At 44.4% G+C, this 22173-nt stretch overlaps 1 protein-coding gene across 1 annotated transcript in view; it reads right to left on the bottom strand.

Moving 5' to 3' along the window:
* ADD2 (adducin 2) overlaps window positions 1-22173 on the bottom strand; it is a 103709-nt gene that overhangs the window by 10878 nt on the left and 70658 nt on the right. Inside the window, exons 5-11 of the mRNA XM_060168691.1 lie at window positions 16167-16318; window positions 15638-15718; window positions 13630-13779; window positions 12214-12357; window positions 10185-10283; window positions 5670-5846; window positions 20-277 (exon numbers count right to left, since the gene is read on the bottom strand). Coding sequence (XP_060024674.1) covers window positions 20-277; window positions 5670-5846; window positions 10185-10283; window positions 12214-12357; window positions 13630-13779; window positions 15638-15718; window positions 16167-16318 — 1061 coding nt within the window. The remainder of the gene's footprint in view (window positions 1-19; window positions 278-5669; window positions 5847-10184; window positions 10284-12213; window positions 12358-13629; window positions 13780-15637; window positions 15719-16166; window positions 16319-22173) is intronic.

Below are 22173 nucleotides of genomic sequence, written 5' to 3'. Positions count from 1 at the left end.
CCCCCTCTGCCCTCCTTACCGTGGTCTTTGGCCGGGGGCTACCCATGCTCCTCTGGACCTCGTCGGCCACGTTGACCCGCAGGTAGGTGTTGGGCGTGTTGAGCCAGCGGGTCTTCTCCTTCTGCTGCTTCTGGGCGTGTTGCCTCAGGGCAGGCACCGGGGTGCCGTCCTCCTCAAACACGAAGGCTGTGACCGTGGCTGGAATCTCCACCTCACTTTTGTGTTTGGTTTTCTCTTGAACAAAGGGGTAGCGGTAGGTGTAGCCTGTTCTGTAACCCTAAAAAGGACAAAAACAGAACCACATGTGGTGGGGAAAATGGTCAGGTACATGCCTGCTCGCCCGCTCACACGCTTTACCCCCTTCCATCTAAAGGACTCAGTTTAACCCAAAGTCTCTGTAATACAACCCAGGCCTTGCCGCACCTCTGGTGTATTTCAGAATTGTTCCCTGTCTTGGTCCCCCAACCCCTCCCCTCCTCCACCCCAACAAGCTCTCTGATCAGGGATGAGAAAGTTCCCAGAATCTTGTGGACCAGACAGAGCTCCAGCTTTTGGTCTGGTCCAGTAGTTCTCAACACAACAGAATCATGCGGGAGCTTTAAAAATGTGTATGCCTGGGCTCAACTCAGAGTTCCCCATTTCATTGGACAGTGGTACCATCTGGGCTACAGGATTTTAAAAAGTTTCCCAGCTGATTCTAACAGTAGCCCTCCCTTCCTCGACTCTGAGGCTTCTTAACTATTTTTCTCTTGGGAGCCCTAACTCTGACTCAAGAACATCCCTGTCTCCTAAGCAAGACCATGTCCCCCAAAGGTGGACTGTTACTCAGAATGAACACTCGGGAATCTTAACAGCTGCTGGAGCAATTCTCGGCTCTGCCTGTCATCTTTTTTAAAATTCAAGTGGTATTAAAAAGAAAGTGGATTGGGGCTTCCCTGGTGACGCAGTGGTTGAGAGTCCGCCTGCCAATGCAGGGGACACGGGTTCGTGCCCCGGTCCAGGAGGATCCCACATGCCGCAGAGCGGCTGGGCCCGTGAGCCATGGCCTCTGGGCCTGCGCGTCCGGAGCCTGTGCTCTGCAACGGCAGAGGCCACAACAGTGAGAGGTCCGCGTACCGCAAAAAAAAAAAAAGAAAGTGGATTACAAAAGAGGTACAGAGCCATGTAGAAAAATTAGGCAATATAAAAAACATAAGGAAAAAGTGGGTTTTATGCAAAATCTCATCCCCAGAGACAACCACTAAAAATCCTTTCAGTCATCTCTCTAAGCACACATATACAAATGCATGTATGTAAATATACAGACTATATAATTAATGCATCATATAATATATATAAAACAGTATATAAATGGACTGTACCACATAAGCAGCTTTTAAAAAAATTGAGATATAATTGACATGTAACTTTACATTAGTTTCAGGTGTGCAACATAGTGATTCAATACCTGTATGTATTATACGTGTAACTGAATCACTTTGCTGTACACCTGAAATTAACACGTTGTAAATTAACTATACCTCAATTAAAAAAAAATTGTATGTATTGCGAAATGATTACCACGAGTCTAATTAACATCCAGCACCTCTCATAGTTACCATTCTTTTTCTTGTGATGAGAACTTTTAAGATCTACTCTTTTAGCAACTTTCAAATATATAATACAGTATTAATAACTATTGTCACCATGCTGTACATTACATCCCCAGGATTACTTATTTTATATATGGAAGTTTGCACCTTTTGACCCCTGTACCCATTTCTCTCTGCCTCCCACCTGGCAGCTACCAATCTGTTCTCTGTATCTATGAGTATGAATTTTTTGATTTTTGGTTTTTGTGGGTTTTTTTTCAATTCCACATATAAATGAGATCATACAGTATTTGTCTTTCTCTGTCTGACTTATTTCACTTAGCATAATCCCCTCAAGGTCCATCCATATTGTTGCAAATGGTAAGACTTGCATCTTTTTTTTTTTTTTTTTTTTTTTTTGGTACGCGGGCCCCTCACTGTTGTGGCCTCTCCCGTTGCGGAGCACAGGCTTCGGACTTGCAGGCTCAGCGGCCATGGCCCACGGGCCCAGCCGCTCCGCGGCATGTGGGATCTTCCCGGACTGGGGCACGAACCTGTGTCCCCTGCATTGGCAGGCGGACTCTCAACCACTGCGCCACCAGGGAAGCCCGACTTCCATCTTTTTTATGGCTGAATATCCTATCATATATAAGTACCACATTTTCTTTATCCATTCTTCCATCAGTGGACACTTAGGTTGCTTCCATACCTTGGCTATTGTAAATAATTATGCTACATAATCAGCTTTATAAGCTGCTTTTAGCTCATCAATGTGTCTTGGAGTTTCTTTCATGTTATTGAACCTATAAATACACAGCAACCTTTAAACAACTACATAATATGCCAGTGAATGGACATATCATAATTTATCTAACCAATACCAGTGGACACTGTTATTTTCAAAATATTATAAACAACCCTGAAATGAGTATCTTTACACATTTTTCTTTAGGCAATTAACATAAGTGCCTAGTAATGAAAATGACTGAGTCAAAGGGAGCACAGTATAAGTTTTTATATATTTATCCTGTCTGTCTTCGCAAAACACTGAGCCAATTTACACTTCTGCCAGTTGTGCTGGAGTTCCCAGTTCTCGTCTCCTTTCCCCCGCACTGAATATTGCCCCACTCTTCTTTTTATAGGATTTTCTGAGCCATTCTGAATTTCATCTGAAATTTAAAGGATTTTTAAAAAATTAAAAAAAAATCCTTGGCAATCAGATGGGTTAAAAGTAATATCCTCTACTTTTGTTTTGTTCTTTTTTGGATTACTAGTAAGACTGGATATTTTTAATTACACTTAATGGCTTCTTGAATATCTTCCTTTGTAAACTGGGTTCTCAGTTCATTTTTCTATTGTGATGGTCATCTTTTCATATTGATTTGTAATACCTCCTTTTACAGTAAAGATTTGAATCTGTTTTTGTTTTTGTTTTTGTTTTTTTGCGGTACGCGGGCCTCTCACTGTTGTGGCCTCTCCCGTTGCGGAGCACAGGCACCGGACGCGCAGGCTCAGTGGCCATGGCTCACGGGCCCAGCCGCTCCGCGGCATGTGGGATCTTCCCGGACCGGGGCACGAACCCGTGTCCCCTGCATCGGCAGGCGGACTCTCAACCACTGCACCACCAGGGAAGCCCGATATGAATCTTTTGACTGTCACAGATGTTGCAAATATTTTCCCCATACTTTGTCTTTTAGCTTTGTTTATATGGTGGGTGGGGTGGTTTATAAAAATACAAATTTTGAATTTTAATGTAATCATATCTGTTAATATTTGGCGTCACGATTTCAGACTTTCCTGCCATGCTTGACAAGGTCTTTCCCAACACAAGAGCATTAAAACTATTAATCTGTGTTTTTAAATACCTATATCAATTTCCTTTCCATGTTTAAATTTTTGACAAATCAGGGATTAATCTTGTTGAAAGGACAAGGTAGTAATCCACCTTAGTTTTATTTCCCAGATGGCTAACAGTCTATTTTTTCCCCCAGATTTATAAGGTGGCTGTTTATCCTGTGTTAAATTTTCATGCATTTGGGATCTATTTCTGGATCCTCTAAGCTGTAGCATTGATTGGCCTGTGCATTCTGGACTAGTGCTCCACCCTTTAGTGACTCAAGCCTTATCACACTTTACCATGTGGTGGTAATCACTCTTTTTTTTTTTTTTTTTTTTTTTTGCGGTACGCGGGCCTCTCACTGTTGTGGCCTCTCCCGTTGCAGAGCACAGGCTCCGGACGCGCAGGCTCAGCGGCCATGGCTCACGGGCCCAGCCGCTCCGCAGCATGTGGGATCTTCCCAGACCGGGGCACGAACCCGTGTCCCCTGCATCGGCAGGAGGACTCTCAACCACTGCGCCACCAGGGAAGCCCCACTCTTCTTTTTATAGGATTTTCTGAGCCATTCTGAATTTCACCTGAAAGAACATCTTGCTCAGTCCTTATACCTTCCCCCACTTTTGAGGAAATTACATTGAGTTTATCGATTAATTTGGAAAAGTTACCCTACTGAAGCTTTTAACCAAGAATAAATTATAGCTCTTTACTGATTTCAGGTTTTCTCTGATGTCTATTGGTAAAATTTTACAGTTGTCTTTAAAGGGGTTCTGCTTAAAGTTTGATTTTGCTGCATTTGCAAATAGGATTATTTTCTCATTATATTTTCATTGTTTTGTTTCAAAATTTAATGGAAATTCTTCTAGTGTTTCGCCATGATACTGGTGCGTGTTTTGAGAAAAAAATCATTTTAATCATGTTAAATAAATGGCTTCCTATCCTACTTAACAGCTATTATTTTTATAAATCAATATTAAATTTTTATCAAATAACTTTTGATCTCCAAGTGATCAGAAGGTTTATATTTTTGACTCATTGATATATATTTAAAAGATGTATAATATTAAACCATCCTTCAATACTAGGAATGAGCCCTCACTTGGTTATTGTGTATTATTATTCTAATGTTATGCTGGATACTATCTGCTACTTTTCATGCAGCCTTTTTCATCAACTCAAAGTGAGATTGGTCTGAATGTGTTATAATTGTTATGGTTTGGTTTCCTTCTTTCACTCTTATCTGCAACCATTTAAATAGCATAAGAATAGCCTGTCTCTTAAAGGTCTGAAAGAATTTCTGCATGAAACCTCTTGGTCCTGATGCTTTATTTAGGCATAGTTACACAGATGTTAACAGGAGTTGTATTTTCACTGTGGAGTGTACCTTTCACCATTATAAAGTGACCCTCAAGCTCAGCCTGGTAATAAAGTGGAAGTGATTTGGAGGAACTGGGGGAGGAAGGAAAGGACTGATTATTGCAATGACCCAGACACAACAAAGAGAGGGTCCCAAGTAGTCGCAGTGAGGCGGAGGGGAGGTAAATGATACAGAAATGTCACAGAGGTAGGTTTCGTCTTCGCTTTTTCGAGCAATCTAAGAAGTCAGAGCCTCTTCCTGCAATTAGCTCCCCACGGTATGTGCTTTCTTCTTATTCTTGAATTGTCTCATATTTACGTCATATATCATCAATTAAATTGTTAGCTCCAGAAGGAAGGGTGTCTTATAATTCTTTGGATCCTTTAAAGCCCACTCCTGGACATACACCAGTTAACGCCCTACCTGATTGATTGATTCATTCATTACAATAGGATATTGTTATAATGCCGCTCACCAGGAACAGGGAAATTAATGGCATTATGTGTTTTCCGCGTTAAAGTCGTGAGATTAGAAAGAAAGGCAGAACAAACTGCAAAAGAGGAGTGAACAAAGCTACAATATGAGAGAGGCTCTGTGGTGCTGATTATTGCTGGATTACCACCTCTCATACCAACCAAGGGCTTCCTCCCCCTTCTCTAAAGAGCACCTTGCAGGTATGACAACAACCACAGCCCTTGGAAAAGGGGTGGCAAAGGCCACCACTTGAGAAAACTCAACTACTATTAGAATGACCACAAACTCTAAGTCAAGTGGCCGATCAGGGGGCTTTAACAAATTAACTGTGATGCTGGCAGTTCTCACGCCCACCGAATGCTTCATACGGACTGGTTTGGGGGGAGCTAAGCCACAAAGGACTGGCCTGGAAGGACAACGGCAGGAGACTCACCAGATTGTCCAGCATCCTCATGAGGGCCTCGAACTCGTGCTCCCCCAGCCGGCTCTTCTGCATGGGCCCGAAGGTGCTCCCCGCCCACTGCACGGAGCCCACCTCGTGAGGCCGGTGCTTCTCCTGCTCCAGGAGGATGAGGTTCTCCACGCCCCCCGCGCTGGACAGAGCAGACACCTGCGCAAAGGGCAGAGAACACTCAGCTCACACACACGGGTGTGCGCGTGTACACATACATCTCTGCGCGTGTACCTGTGCTCCTCTGTGTAACAGAGAATGGAGATCAGGGAAGATTAGAAACAGAAGTGTCTGGAAAACTGAGCTGTAGTTGGTTATTTCCTCCCAGAGGAGAGCCCCTCCAAACTTGTAGGGCATGTGCCCATTTCCAGGGAAAGAGGTGTTAGTATTTCTTTCCTAATGTCAGTTCTTAGGGGGACATAGCAAGTGTTAAACCTCAAGAATAAAGCAATGCAGAGTCCTGAAAAATTACCTGGGATACAGACCAACCTCAAATTGTGATTATTTCTGGGGAAGAAGGGAAGATGAGAAAAGGGGACTTCAATTCTTGTCTGTAACATTTTACTTCTTCCAGAGGAAAATGCCATTGATATTTGTTAAATCTGGTTGGTAGCAGGTGTCGATTATATGACTCTCTGCACTTTTCTGTATGTCTGAAATATTTCTCCTTAAAAAAAAAAAAAAAAAGGTCACTTGAAAGAAATAAGCTGCCTTCTAGGCCAGTGAAATATGAGTGTAGCTGCATGTTGGGCTAATTACAGGTCTAAAGGCAGAAGACCCGCCATGATGGCATTATCCAGTCAAGGAAGCCCAGAGAGAGGAGACACATGAAATGCTGACAGTCACAGCCGGGCACTGTGTAGGCCTTAGGAAGCTTTTACCAGAAGACTTAGAGCGTTTGTCCCACTGTCAAGGCTCCATGGGGAGGGGACGATCCAGGTGGCTACAGGCAACGGACTCTGACTTTTAGGGCAAGTGGTGTGTGTATAAAGCAGGCAATTTTAGAACGATCCTAAAAACATTCATGAATCCAACTAATCTTATTTTCTAATTCCATGCTCGTCTAAAAGCACATTCTATTTACTCCCTGTATCTGCCACTCAGATATAATTGGTCATGGTTTGGCTTCCTGGGTAAGTCCAGAGAGAGATGGTGCTTTCCAAGTATTGTAGGTAGTGAAGCTGGAGTTTTACACTGCACATCAAGACCCCAGCATTCTGATTAATATTTGATATCCCATGTAAACCTGCTTGTTATGGGGGAGCGGCTCTGATTATATAAACTTTCAGTGTTCCAGTTATTGTTTCACTGAAAATGAAAAGAATGCAGTGTAGCTTGCTGACAAACATGGGTCTATGAACACATGAGGATCCTGGACACACTCCAGAGTGTGTTACATTCACCAGTGTAGCACGTGGCCCCTGTGAAACTTCCTAGAGGTCAGCCAGGCAGCGTTTCCAAGGTGACCCCCATCACTCTGTGAAGAGGAAGAAGCAACAACAAGCATTTCCACGCTCTCTTCATCCAAGGCATGTGTCCTATGGAAGCCTCCATTTTCATCTTAAAAAGATGACTCCACACCCTACAAATATAGAGACTTTGAGGCCTTTTATTCCGTTCCCTCACCAAAAATGAGTCCTTGTCTAGCATCCCTAGAAGTGGTCAGCTCCGTGCCTGTTGTCCAAATGTTAGAAGGGTTACAGTGAGTTGATACAGATTACCCTGAGCTGAAATCTACCTTTTTATTATGTTCATTCACTGGTCCCAGTTCTGCCCTCTGCTGACCGTGTTTTCTAATTCTGAAGTCCCTCACACCTGGCACCGCGGCTGAGCACCTGGAAACGCACTCTCAAAGCTAGTGAATCCCAGCTGGTTGATCAATTACCAACTTCATCCTGGACCCCTACCTGGCCAAGGCAGGGCTCCAGCTCTGGGACCCTGAAAGCCTGACTTGCAGTGCCAGCTCCCTGAAGAGAGGTCCCAACCTGACAGCTGACCTTTCCCACCGACGCTTGCCTTCCTGAGAGGCAGTGCAATGTGGTGTTTAGGACATAGGACCTGGGTACCAGGCTGTCTGGGTTTGGATCCTGGCTCTGCCACCTACTTGCTGTGTGACTTTCAGCAGCTATTTACCCTCCCTGTGCCTCAGCTTTCTCATCTGTAAAATGAAAATAGTATCTACCTCGTGAGGATTATTTAAGGTAATATTCGTAAAGCACTTAGAATAGCACCTGGTGCATACGGGGTGCCGTAGAAATATTTATGATAAATAAATTCTGAGGTTTTACCATGAAAGGCTGAGAAGCAATACCCCCTGGAGACTGGTCATTCATAGAGGAGGAGAAAACTGCCCACACCCTTGCAAGAGCTGCCTCCTCTCACCTCCCCCTTCCCCCATCCGTTTCCATGGCGATGGGTAGCAGATGGAGAATCGCCTGAGCTTCTTCTCATCTGCCTGTGAACAGAGCAGGGAGCTGCCTCTCTCAGCAGAGGATGACCCAGTTTCCTGGAACCCCAAACCGATGGGGAGCAAAGAGAACGCTGTCCCCAGGAGAATGGAACAGGCTCTTAGCCTCAAACCGCTGAAATGACCATGGACGCATTTGCTTGTTTGCCAAGGCCACTGAGGGAGAACACTAGTCATGATGGAAACAGAATTTCGGTGCTGGTCATTTGACCAGAAATGACCCTTCCAGGGACTGCAGTCCCAACAGCATCTGCAGGCTGTCGTACCTGGGCTCTTCCAAGCCTTAATGCACCCACACGCTTCGTCCAATCTCTCCCGTTTTTTTCCCACAACTTCCAGCTTCATTTCACCCTCTAGAAGCCTTCCTGCTCCACCTGCTGAAAAAAATCCACTGGCGCTTTCCTCGGGTATTCTGTCCCCATCGCCTGATGCACTTTTAAAAGGTTACATCAAACCAGTCCTGACTGAAAAGAAAGTGACAGCAGACAGGGCCAAGAGAAGCAGCTGGGGCTGTCCAGGAAAGTGGCTGGCAGCTCTGCCCTTCATCTCCCCAGCTGCTAGATGGCCATCTTCCCTTTGCTTAAATTGCACAGTGGCCATTTCTGGGGATCTGGAGCCTGGGGAAGGCATCCTTCACCGTGTGGTGGTGGTGGGGGGGGACACCCGGGAACCTCTCTCCATTCATTCTTTTTCATGAGATATTTTCTCATGGAAGCCTCTTCTTCAGAAGAAAGATGGGCAACTCTTCAGATGTGGAGAAGGGAAAGTAGGCATATCAGAGGCTCTGCCAGGTTCTAACAACACTCAGGGGTCAGAGTTCAGGGCCACCATTATTGGATGGGGGATGGGGAGTCAGGAGGATCTCACACCACCTCCTCTAACATTTCTTCATCACTGTCCTCTCAACATATCCTTCAAAAACCACTGAGAAAGGTCCCACTTGTAGAGCCTCCGCTAGTGATGCTTCTGGGATTATCCCATTCTTCCCCCATAACGCCCAAGAGAGGGGCAGGCCGTCTTCCTCGGGGCACTGCTCTGCCCAGACCAGCCAGGAGAGGGCGGATGGGACACCAGAAGGGCCCTGCAAAGAGCCGACTCACCCTGGAGCAGCTAGCCTCTCCCTCTGTCAACCGAGTCCTAAAAATACCATCGGCAACACCTCTCCTTGTCTGAAAGGCCGTCCTCACAAGGTCTCTCTAGACCCAGGTCTGAGGTTGAGGAAATGGAGGCTTGCAGAGGGCAAGTCCCTGACCCAAGAGCACAGAGCGCAGGCTGGGAAGGATGGAGCCCAGTCAGTCGTGCAAGACCCCCCTACTCACCTGACGGCTTGCCGCACTGGAAGGAGCATATGCTTGGCTTATCCAACACTACCTGGTAATTTGATGAAACTACAGGATGTGTGTTTTCCTATTCCTTCTCCATCAAGTCTTCTAGGGGTCCCACGACTACTGACACTCCCCACCCACCCTCTATCTCATCCTTTACCAGTTAGGAGAACTTCACCATGGGCTCCCTGGACATCACCCTGGGGCTTCCCTGGGGTCAGGCCTGCCATGTCAACACTCTACTTTGGCCTTTCCACTTCTCTTTCTGGACTTGACCACATTCATGGTCTTTGCAAACTACCCTTCTCCAAACAAAGAAAGGAAAGAAGACTTACCTGTGTGGTGTCTGTGGGGCACAGCTAGAGGTAACAGGTACACCCCAGGTTATACAGGAGCATGGGAAGTACAGTCCCTCCCACTGCCCTACTGATGAGCCCAGGCAGCTCCCCCTCCTGAGCACTGATCCCCAAGAGTTGGGTGCGGGTTGTTAGACAATGGAGGTAGAAGATTTTAAAGGTACAAAACTGATTCCAAATGTGAAACTTTAGAAGAATCAGGTGGTGCCAAGGCAGAGAAACAGGGTGAGGCTTTCAGAGGGCCCCACTCAAAGGTCTCCCTAAATCACGGCCCACGGGGCTGCCACCCTTGTCCCCAGGCCCCTGTCAGGGTCCCTCCTGGGCCCACACCCCAGAGGAACTTGCTCACCTGTATCTCACACGCAGCCTGCAGGTGGAAGATCTTATAAAACGCCTCCTCTACGGTGTCCCCCAGAGCAACCACTCCATGGTTTCTTAGCACCAGGATCTGCACAGGAGCAGACAGCCAATGAAAACTTTAAGCCTTCCAAACTTGAGTTAAGAGGGAGAGATTTTTCATTTTATTCAGATCAATTTCATAGCCAATCCTGGAGCACACGCCCCCCCCCAATTCCTTACTCATTCTCCCTGTACAAACACCGAATGCTACCCACCCACCCCATGAGTTTTAATATCCACCCAAACGAACGTTTAAAGCATCCGCCTAAAAAAATTGAAGATGCTTTTGAAAACTGAGACTGAATAGCTTGGTGGATTTCTTTGGGCAAGGCCTGGGTTTTTAGGCCCTGAAGAGCTTAAGGTCTGAAAAACGAATGTTTGTGTTAAAGTGAATGAAATTACTTGCTGTTGAATACAAGGGTCCTACCTCAAAAGCACTTGCCCCCCTTAACTCAGTGGACTTGTGAGTCAAACCCAAGGGGGTAGCCCTCTGAGAGGTGTCTCTGCAGACACAGGTGAGTTGGGTTCCCTGTTTTCTGGCCCTCAGGCTACCTCTCCACGAATTCCGTGAGGCCCTGGCAGCTCTAAGATCCTACAGTTCCATGAAAGAGGCCACAGTGACCTAATCTAACTTACTAGTTTTACTAATGAGGAAAGAGAAGCCTAAAGAAATTGAAAGTCTCCCAGCTAATTAGGGGCAGAGTTGGAACCAGAACCCAGGCTCCCCCTGATGGAGCGATGTTTGTAGCTCAGCCAGGGGCAGGCAGATCTAAAAGGGGGAAAAAAACAGAAATGAATTTATACAAAGGTCCAGGTGCACCCTCCCTGTTGGAAACTCTTCTTGGTTGGTTTTATCCTTGAGAACTCTCTGAAAGATACCTAGGTGACACCCACCTGGGAGTTGGGCCACAGACCCACGTATCAGATCTGTCCTTGCAGCACCTGGGCTGGGGGCCCAGTGGCCTAATCTTCACATCCACTCTCGCTGAAAACAGCGGGAGTTTTTTCGTCTCAAGAGCCAGAGAGATGGAAAGAGACCGTGACTTTTGCTCACAAGATTTTGCAGATCTTTTGTGAATGCCCCATCTCTTAAATTTTTGTACCATTTCACAACTGTGAACATCACCCCTCTCCTGGCACTGCTAATGAGGCTTCAGAGAATGGCAGGGATTTCTGCTCTATGTGAGAGATGGGAAGACAGGGACTCTCAGATGGAAAATGACTCCGGGAGTGAGTGCCTTTCAAGGAAGGGGGCAAGCGCCCACCCACCCAGGCTTGGCTATGAAACTTCCCATCCTAATCTCAACAGCCCTAATCACATGCTGTTATAAAAGAGGCCTTCAGACTTAAATCAAGCAATAATAATGAGATTCTGTTTATCTCTATCAAGTTAGCAAAAACAAAAAAAGTGATAACAGTCAAGTTTGGGGAGACTGTAGGGAAATGGCATTCTCAAGGACTAGTCATGGCCGGAGGAGAGGACAATTTGGTACTATGAAGTAAGAGTTTATCCTAAGGAAATCATCCCAAGCAAATACAAAGATGTAGCTGAAAGAATTTTCATCACAGAGTTGTTTATATTCAGAGAATATTTGCGGCAAAACTTTTCAATGTCCAACCATAGAGGACTGTGTAGGTCAATAGTGGCGCAGCCATTCATACAATGAAGAATAATTTAAACTAGTGATTAGAAAGTATTTAGTAACATACAAGGGCATTTACTGTATATCGCTAAGGGGAAAGGGAGAATATATTTTATAATCCTAGTTTTGTAAATCTATATGAATAGTTATGGGGGTGTTCTTTCACCCTACCCTGCACCCAAATCGCAGGGTAGGGTGAAAGAATTTTATGTCATTTGTTGTTATTGCTGTTTATCTGCAACTTATAAACATTTTCCAATGAACATTTGTCGCTCTTGTGATGTCGGTTTTTGACAATCCCACCCAGAGCATCTTCCCAGAACAGCTGAGCCGAACCTTGCAGGTGGGTCCAAGGCACTTCTGCAGGTTGATCCGATCGGCTTCCTGCTCCATCTCGCCGTTGAAGTCATAATAGGCCATGTCCCCCACCAGCAGGGCGTTGTGGGACACAGGCAGGAGGCCCCACTTCATGGCTGACACCTGTAGTGAGACAACAGAATGAATGTTTAGCGCAGCAGCTCCACCCCCTCTTCGCCCCTCTGTCACAGTCGCCCTGGCCTCAGAGCAGCACAGTCAAGTTCTGTCTGGGGACGTGGCAGGGGAGGGAGCGAGCGCACGAGAAAAGGCACCCCCTCCCCTTGGTGAGGCTCTTGCTTTCTCACTACTTCCTCTAAAGCCTTTTCATCACACTTTTCCCAGCTGCCATGTCAAGACATCGCCTTCTAAAACTGCTGCAAAGCATACGCTCGAGGGATGGCGTGTTGCTGCCCACCCCTGCGTGGCTCTTGTCCTAGGACCCGGGAAGAGGCAAGGCTGGTGGGGTTGGCACCAGGCAGGGCTGAAGCAGGGTCCAGGGTCCCTGGGGTGGGTTACGCGAGACCCTCAACCTTGGGTCAGTGTATCAATAGCCACGACTCTTCACTAACAGGGAGGCCCATTGAGAAGCCCCCATTTTACCGGCAACGGCGCAATGCAAGTGCCAGAGAACAGGGTTAAAACACAGGCTGAAACGGCCATGCCCCAAACCCCGCCTTTTATTAAAAGCAAGGAGCGTGGAGAGGTTAGGAGAGCCGCTCGCCCCCCTTCACTCATCTTGCCCCTCGTGTAAGCCCCGGCTCTGCAGAAATGGATACTTGGCACGAATACAACATGCAGTCTTAGTCCGAATTCTAGAAGGTCTGAGTGCTTGTAAGTGGAGTGATTTGCGGAAGAAAACCACAGGCCAGTGACAGGTCTTTTTTGCCCCTGTAGGCATGTGGCCTGAGGGTGAGGGTTGAGGGAACACCCAGACTGGTTGTCTGCTGTCTTTCCAGGTGCACCGCAGCGTCTCAGGTAGACATGGAGAAATGCCCAGAGACCCTTGGGGGACAGCTTGCTCCTTGAGGGTCTTCCCTCTGCTCTCTCCCAGTTCCCAGACACTCGGAAGGTGCTGTCACCCAAGCCTGTGGCACTGGTTTGCGTATGTAGCAGGTGCGGGGTGCAGCAGGGAAGACTTTACACATCTTCACCTTGTCTCCCCTCACCTAGACTTCCATAGTTAGAAAATGCAGAGGAGGAGGTTCCCATGTTGGGTGTCCCCTCCTCACCTTGCTCTGAGTTCCAGGGAATCTTTCCAGAACTGTTTTATATGGCGAGTTTGCTCCTAGCTTGGGGGCTTATGTCTTTCTTCAGGGAGACCCTCAGAGAGACAGGTGGCATGGGTCTGCCGCCAGCCTCGGGGACTGAAATGCTGGCTGAAGAGCTGACACTCACCGCCGCCGTGGCCGGAGTATGCAGGTGGATGACACAGCGCACGTCGGGTCTGGCAGCGTAGATGGCCGAGTGCAGGCAGAAGCCCGTGGTGTCCACTGGGAAGCAGCTGCTGCCCTTCTCCACCACCTCTCCCAGGATGTTCACCTTGATCTGGGCCGGGGGGAAGAGAGACTTCCGGCCACCAGCAGGCAGAGGCCCCTCATTCCCCTCCCCGCAGGTGGGCCAGGCAAACGCCCACCCACCTGTGTCCACTCTCCAACATACCACGGGCAATGGATGTGCTTTATGTGGGGGGCAAGAGACCCCATTCCTGCCTGCAGGGTGAGCACACAGGCTACTGGGAAACAAAGGCGATTATAATTCAGCATTGAAAAATGCTAGAGCAGAGTTTCTCAAACTGTAATCGCCTGGATGCAACTAGAGATTATCATACTAAGTGAAGTAAGTCAGAAAGAGAAAGACAAATACCATATGATATCACTTATCTGTGGAATCTAAAATATGACACAAATGAACCTATCTATGAAACAGAAACAGAATCAGAGACATAGAGAATAGACTGGTGGTTGCCAAGGGGGGAGGGGTTGGGGGAGGGATGGAGTGGGAGGCTGGGGTTAGCAGATGGAAGCTTTTATATATAGAATGGATAAACAACAAGGTCCTACTGTATAGCACAGAGAACTATATTCAATATCCTATGATAAACCATAATGGAAAAAATATATAAAAAAAGAATGCATATACATGTATAACTGAATCACTTTGCTGTACAGCAGAAATGAATACAACATTGTAAATCGACTGTACTTCAATTTTAAAAAATTGATTTAAAGAAAAGAATCACCTGGAGATCCTGTCAAAATGCAGATTTGGATTCCGTAGGCCAAGAACTCGGCCTGAGAGTCTGCATTTCTAACAAGATCCCAGTGATAGCCCTGCTGCTGGTCCACGGACCAGCACTTTGAGCAGCAAGGTGCAAGAGGAGAATCATTCACAGAATTCTCTAGAAGCAGATAGGAGGAGGCTTTAATTCCTCCTATTAAAGGGAAGAACATCTAAACTGAGCCTTTTTCCTTTTTATCCCACTTTTTATTTTGAAAAATTTTTAATCACACACAGAGGTAAAGGGGATCATATAATGAACACCCATTTACCAGTCACCCGAAAGCTAGGTCTTAAAGGACACGTGGAGAGCAGTCACTGGTCTTACAATCTGCTTTTGACTCCAAGGGGTTGTGGGTGTCATGGTGAAAACACACGCGCACGCACACACACACACAACTGCTGGTCGCTGCGGCTGACCTGGCACCTACCTAAGCCATGGCGCTGCCTAACATTAACAATCTCATAGAACATCATCCCCAGAGACGGCCACTTTTGACTGTGACACAGAAGACAAAAGCCACTCCTTAATCGCGTCTAAGCACAGACAAAAACAACTTTGTGTCAATGTAAAAATGCACCTGAACTCGACTTCTTCTGCTTCTAAGCCAGTCCCTAGACTGCTCTCCTCTCCCCCCACCCCCGCACCCAGAAATCTTTCCTGATCGAAACCGATTCTGGAAGTTTCTTCCTACCACGCCTAAAAGGGGCAGGAGGACGGAAAGGGGGCCCAGAAGCTCTCTCTCTGGGCACCGGCACTAGAAGAGTCTTGCACTGCTTTGGGACAAAGCACTGGCTGTTGTTCTAATGTATCCCCTCAGCTGGAAGGCTTCCCGACTCCCAGCCTTTGTCCAATCCCAGGCTCAGAGGCCTCCAGGCTCATCTCTTCTCCCCTCGCCCTCCCACTGCGCTTGCAGCCTGCACCTCCCATTTCGTCTCTTGATCACATCATGCTCTGCGCTCAGTTTGTTTTGCGTCCATGTGACTTCTCTGTCCCACTAGACTGCAAACTGCAAGAAGGACAGGATGGCAGTGGCTGCCTTGGAGATGACCTCTCACCGTAGGAGCAGAGAGAGTACTGTCATTTCAGCAAGAAATGGGTGGTGACAGGCCGGACCGTACTCACCAGGCTGGATGCTGTGACTTCGTTGCACGAAACTCCCTTAGGGCTGATCAGGAAGTGGTCCTGCTCCTTGCTGACCCTCAACTGGAGGAAAGACACGTGTTCTCAGAGGCAAGGAGGGAGAGGGGTCATTTCCAATGCCATACTGCTTGAATCCCCTCTTTCCCTAAATCCACTGCACCCAAATCTTCCCCCCAAGAGCCCTTACTTCTCCCTGACCCATAAGAGATGAAGAGGACTCAGCTTTATTTGGAGCTGGGGAAATGGAACTACAGGAGGAATCTCCCAATGGTCAAGGGTAGCCCTAGAAATAGGATCCAAAAATTCCTTGCTCCTCATCCGGATAAGTGCCCACTGGGCAGGTTATCTGTCTCAGGAAACCACAGTGGTTAGAAACCTTGGAAGGGCTCGTTGAATTTTGGCCAAAGGCCACCAGCAGTGCCATGGCCATGCCAAAGATAAGGAGTTTTCCCTTTGGATTTGGTGGGGGTCACACACATTGCCCCACCTCACCCCCAAATGCTCTCCTTACCGTGACGTAGGTGTCACTCAGCTGGGCCCAGCCATACAGGTCCAGGAGGCGGTAGACACTGCTGATCTTACACCGCATGAGCCGCTCCCCCTTGGCCAGGTTCAAGGAATCGGCTGTGTGAAGGTCATTGATGGGCGTCATCATGGAGAAGTCTGCAGGGGCACAGGGCATCTTTTGGGTCAGGGGCTCCCGTCTGCCCTCCCCTGCCCTGCCCCTGTCCTCTCAAATTCTCACTGGCACTACAACCACACACGAGACTTCAGGAAATTCAACATTCTTTGACCCTGACTCCAGAGGAGAAAATCCACAGAATGGATAGCTGTGCCCAATAAGGTCCTCTGCTCCTTCGGGGAAGAACGGCATTGCTTTCGGTCAAACATCATGGCCAGACTCAAGGCCACAGAATGAAAGTTTCTCAGAAGGCCAAGCTGACCAAAAACCCTAGAGATGGACATTGAATAAAAGCATAAATAAATTTCTGAGTGGAAATACGAGTATATTTTATCAGTTTTAATGAAGAAGTTACTAATCATTACCATATTGTTTTAACTATACCATGTAATATAACTTTTTCTCTAATTTGGAAACAGGGCAGACAGAAAGTCAAGTCAACCAGGAAGTAAATTCGTCAAGTTTTTCTGACAAGTCATGGACTTCCAGAAGTCTGTGTAGCTGTGCTGGCTGAGGGGCTGGAGGCCTCAGGTGGGCCACATCTGCTCCCCTCTGGATATGCAGTCCCTTGGTTAGTTATGGCTCTTTTGGGGAATTCAGAGGGATGTGGAAGTAATAGGGAAATGAGCCTAGAGCATTTGATAGTCAGGGCACCCAGAGGGTCTAGGAGTTGACGCTCAGTCTGTCCCATTAACCACGATGACCGCTGCCTGCATGCCTCAGGAAGGCAGAAGAGGGCATCTGAGCCCCAGAACTCCAATTAATCAGTGTCTAGGAAACAATAAAAGAATCAATAGGAAAGGGTTCCGGCTTAAGATGATGTCTGGCTGGGAGCCTCCTGATGCTGTCTCTCCCAGCTTCCCACTAAAACCGTTAATGGATTAAAATGCTCTTTGGAAGCTTCCACCAGCTCCATAAACCTCACTGTCACACCATGTGATGTATGTCCTCTATCAGGTTTGCCATTAGTTGAAATGACGACACGGTCTGCAAATATGAGGGTGGACTGGGGGCCTAAAGCAAGCAGAGCAAGCCTTGAACACCCCATGTCAGGAAGATGCCCCCAAAGGGCCTGTGCCCACCAACGGTGGTACGCCTCCAGTGCATGTGTCCAGTACACGAAGTTGACAGGGACAGAAGTGGTCCAAAGGCCCAGCTAAACTGGCAAGGGGAGCAACAACGAAACCCAAGAATCAAGGGTTTCTAATTCAAACTGACCAACCTGGGATGCCTGCCTCCTCTCTAGTTCCCCCAGATAAGTGTTTACCTCTTTGCTTCACCCCCTGCAGCAAGCTGGGAGGCATATCCAAAGCATAAGGCCCCCAGACAAAGCTGGAAGGGAGGGAGGCTATTGTTGGGAGAGCCTTCAGACCCAGAGTCCTTTGAATCCTTCTCCTAGAAATAACTATGGAGCCCCAGAGATGGCAGGAGGCCAGAATAGGACTGAAAACACTCACTCTGTCATGTCCTCTGTGTCCCGTATCAAAGAGTCCCCTCCCCAACCCTGTGGAGCTTCCCCATGAGGACTACCCACCCACAGGCCCAGAATAGACCAGAGGGATCCACAGGAGTCCCCAGTCTTCTGTGCTCAGGGTCTTCATAGAAAGAACGCTTATTCTGACCAGCCTCACTAAAGTGAAAATCTAACTGGGCCATTATCTCAAAGTACCTAAGAAAACACAGAAAAAGGTGAAAATCCACCAAACCCCCTGAAAGCTAAGCCTGAAGGACACACTATTTAGAAAAAAGAACAAAAACAAAACAACCAAAAAACCCAAAACCAACCAGGCAAAGAAAATTCTAAGGCAAATGGACAAAGAACAACCTGTCCGGGCTTGAACTCCGGACACGTGAAAGGTTCCCTCTCCACATTCCCTGACTCAGATACCCTGGCACCAACAAGATTTTCAGGCATCCAACTGTTTTCCTGGCAGCTGCTGATCAGTGAGGTGATAGGAATGCTGGTCAGCCCTAGTTCTCTCTCAAAAGGAAGAGTATAAGGTCAGCAATATGAAAGTGGTGAGAAAGAATATGATAGATACGGGAGACAAAGACCAGAGGACCTGGCATATAAGTTATAAGTACTGATATAATAGAAGAAAAAATTCAGAATTGAAAAAAAGACCTATATATATATATATATATAAACTGAAAGAACTTACTGCATTTCAGGGGAGAAAAGTCCATTAAAAGAAAAGCCTACAATTATATGCTTCCTGACACAGTCTTGAAATACAAGGGTAAGGGGGAAAATCCACAAGCACCTAGAAAAAAAATTGGTTACCTACAAAGGAACCAATAATAGACTGTTTCAGACTTCTCTGTTACAGCAACAGATGTCAAAGACAGTACTATAGGAGATTTACAAAAACTAACAAATACTACAATAAAGTGACACAAAACAGGTAAAAATAAAGGGACCATCAAAAGTATGCCAAGGTAAATATAAACAAAAAGATAAATAGAGCCATAACATGATCAAAGTAGAAGCCAAGGAAAAGGATATTCTTTTGGACAAAAAGGATCATTTTGTAGGTCATTTTACATGGATTAAAGGCATAATCCATAATGAAGATGTAGCTATAAAAACATGTATACTTTGAAAAGCGTTTCAAGATATTCAAAGCAAAAGCTATCAGAAACAGAGAAATGAACAGAAATCAAATACAGTGGGAGACATTAATTCTTTATAAAATCAAAAACAATAAATGAGGATGAAGATTAAATACTATGTCCCAGAGATAGAGTCTACACCCATATATCATTTATGTGCCCTGATATTATTAGGGCACAAAGAAAATCTCAATAAATCCCCAACATAGACATTAAGTAGGCTACATTGTCTAAACATAATGCAATAAAACTAGACATTATCAACAAATCTTTAAAAGAATACAAATTCCAACGCTTAGAAATGAGAAAACACACTCTCGGAGTGTGTTTATTTTATTTTAGAATAAAAACAAAACCAAAACAGCAACTGCAAACTACCTAGAAATTAACAATAAAGGAAATACTACATGTCAAAATGTATGGGATAAGACCAAATTTATACTCAGAGAAAAAAATTCATAGTCTTAAATGCCTTTATTATTGAATTAAATATGAAAATAAATCAAATCCATTCTATTCTATTGTAGAAAAAGATAAAGAACAAAATAAACCAAAGAAGAGTTATGGAAAAGAATTAATGAGTATAAAAACAAAATCAATAAATCAGAAAGTTAGTAGAACCAATATGTAAATCCAAGAATTGCCTTCTGTGAGAAGATCTATGAGGAAACCAACATCTGGATTGGCCAATAAAGAGGAAGTGGGAATACACAGCACCAGCACCAATGAGAATGGGATGTCATATCCACAGTAGAAGGTTTAAGTAATAAAAATAATATTGTAAATCAGGCTAATAATTTTTTAAAGGCACATGAAATGGATTATTTTATATAAAATATGACCAAAATTTACTCAAGAAGCAGCGAAATAAAATTTTAAAGAACTTTAAATGAAACAGAAAAAAAATGTTATCCAAATATTCCATATCTGGATAACTTTACAAGTGAATAATAAATCTTAAAAGAGCAGAGACTTCCTATCTAATTTAAACTCCATTAGGCAAAGAAATGGGTGGGGATCACCCTGATTCATCTTAGGAAATTATAGTCTTAATACCAATACTAAACAAAGGCTGCCCAAAAAGTGAACTGCTTTTTATCATGTGTGACTGTGGATGCAAAAATTAATAAAATTCCAGCAAATCAAACCCAGAAGAGTATTTTTAAAAGAATGCATCAAAACCATGAATGATTTATTTCAGGAATGAAAAAAAGAGTTCAATATTCAGAAATCTATTAATATAATTCACCACATCAAGGAAAGAAAAATCAATAAATACCCAAAATGCATTTTATAAAACTCAATATCCATTTCTGAGAAAAACCCATATTGAACTAGAATACAAAGATATTTTCTCAACATGATAAAGAATAACTATCTCAAACTCTTGTGGTAAAAAAATTTCCATTGAAGTCAGAAACAAGACAAGGATGATTACTCTCTAATCTATTATTAAACATTGTTCTGAGAGTTCTAACGGATGCAATGAGAAAACTGGAAAAATAAACCAAAGGGTAAATGTTGGATTGAAGGATGCAAAATGACCATTATTTGCTGATTATGTGATTTTTCTATATACAAAGCCCCAAAGAATTGAGAACATACCAGAATTTAAGAGTCCAGTAAGCGGCTAGTTTAAATAATATATAAATACATATATCTCCAACGATTTCCCTAGATGACAGCTATAACCAGAAAAAAAGTTGAATGGAGAATCACTTAAAATGACAAAGTTACATAAAATTTCCAGGATAAACTTAACAAGAAATTAGTAAGGACTATAAGAAAATAACTACTAGCTTTTCTGATGGACATTTAAAAAGATTTAAATAAATAGAAGACACACATCATTTCTGAAAAGATTTAAAATTCAGTTATGCACATATTTTTTAAGCACCTGTTATATGCCAGGTGCTACTTTTCTAAGTCCAGGACACTACTCTAACGGTGAACAAAACATACATATATCCTCCCCGCCATGGAGTTTACATTCTAATATAAAGTTGTACATTTATAAATTCTCCACCAAATTAGTCTATTCATTTAATGTAATCCCAGTCAAAATCCCAAAAGGAATTTTTTGAGGTTGATGGAGAGACCTGACAAAATACTTCTAAACTTATTTTAAAGAATCAACTTAAACAATGGTTGAGAAAAATTGGCAAATGAATAATTAAGGGTATTTTATTGGATGATAAAACATAGGGAAGGTTTTTCTAAGTATGCAATCAAAAGCAGAAAACACAAAGGAAAATAATAATGGATTCAACTACATGGAAATTAAAGAATTCTGCAACACAAAGATATCATGAACAAAATTAAAAGGCAAAGGAGACACTGGAAAAAAATCTGCAATGTATCTGACAGATAGTAGGGAACTAGCCTTACTTTATGATTTTTAAATCTGTAAGAAAAGAATATGCAAGTAGAAAAATTGGCAAAGGATGTGACAGGCAATTTAGTACAAAAAGAAAATCATGCCCAATATGTATATGAAAATATAGTCAATCTCTATAGTAATCAAATGCAGATTAAAACACAAAGTACTATTCATCACCCATCATATCATGAGGATGAAACAAATGGTAACACAGACTACAGATCAGGGTGGAGGAAATGGGTACTCTTGCATTTCTGGTAGGAATGTAAATTCATTCCATCTTTCTCCAGGGTAATTTTGCATTATGCATTGCTGCCTTTAAAACATGCGTATAATTCAGTCTAGCAATTCTACTTCTAGTAATTTATCTTAAGAAAATAGTCATGGATATACTCGCAGATTTATTTACAAGGATGTTTATTGCATTGTCATTCATAATAGCAAAAAGTTGGAAACCACCTAAAAGTCCAAAAATGGGAAACTGATTAAATAAACTGTGGCATATTCAGCCATGTACAGAAGAGTATACATCCACCAAAAATTATGCTATAGAACCATATTTTATTATGTGAAAAATTAGTCAAGATATGCTAAGGCTATTAAATTTGTATGTATAATGCGATTCCACTTTTTTTGGCATAGTCTGTATATGTTAAGAGAAAAAGGCTGGAAGGATATACACCAAAATATTGATAATAGTAATTCCTTGGTTGTAAGAACACAGCACAGTAATTTTTATTACCCTTTCTCAACTATTTTCCTAATTTTCAACTATAATCCTATATTCATCTTGCTGAGGGGAAGTATTTTTCGATGTCTGTTTCTTAAAGGTTGTGGGCAGAG

The sequence above is a fragment of the Lagenorhynchus albirostris genome, chromosome 13 (genome assembly GCF_949774975.1).
Source record: "Lagenorhynchus albirostris chromosome 13, mLagAlb1.1, whole genome shotgun sequence".
Lineage (NCBI taxonomy): Eukaryota > Metazoa > Chordata > Mammalia > Artiodactyla > Delphinidae > Lagenorhynchus > Lagenorhynchus albirostris.
This window is presented reverse-complemented; position numbering and strand designations above follow the sequence as displayed.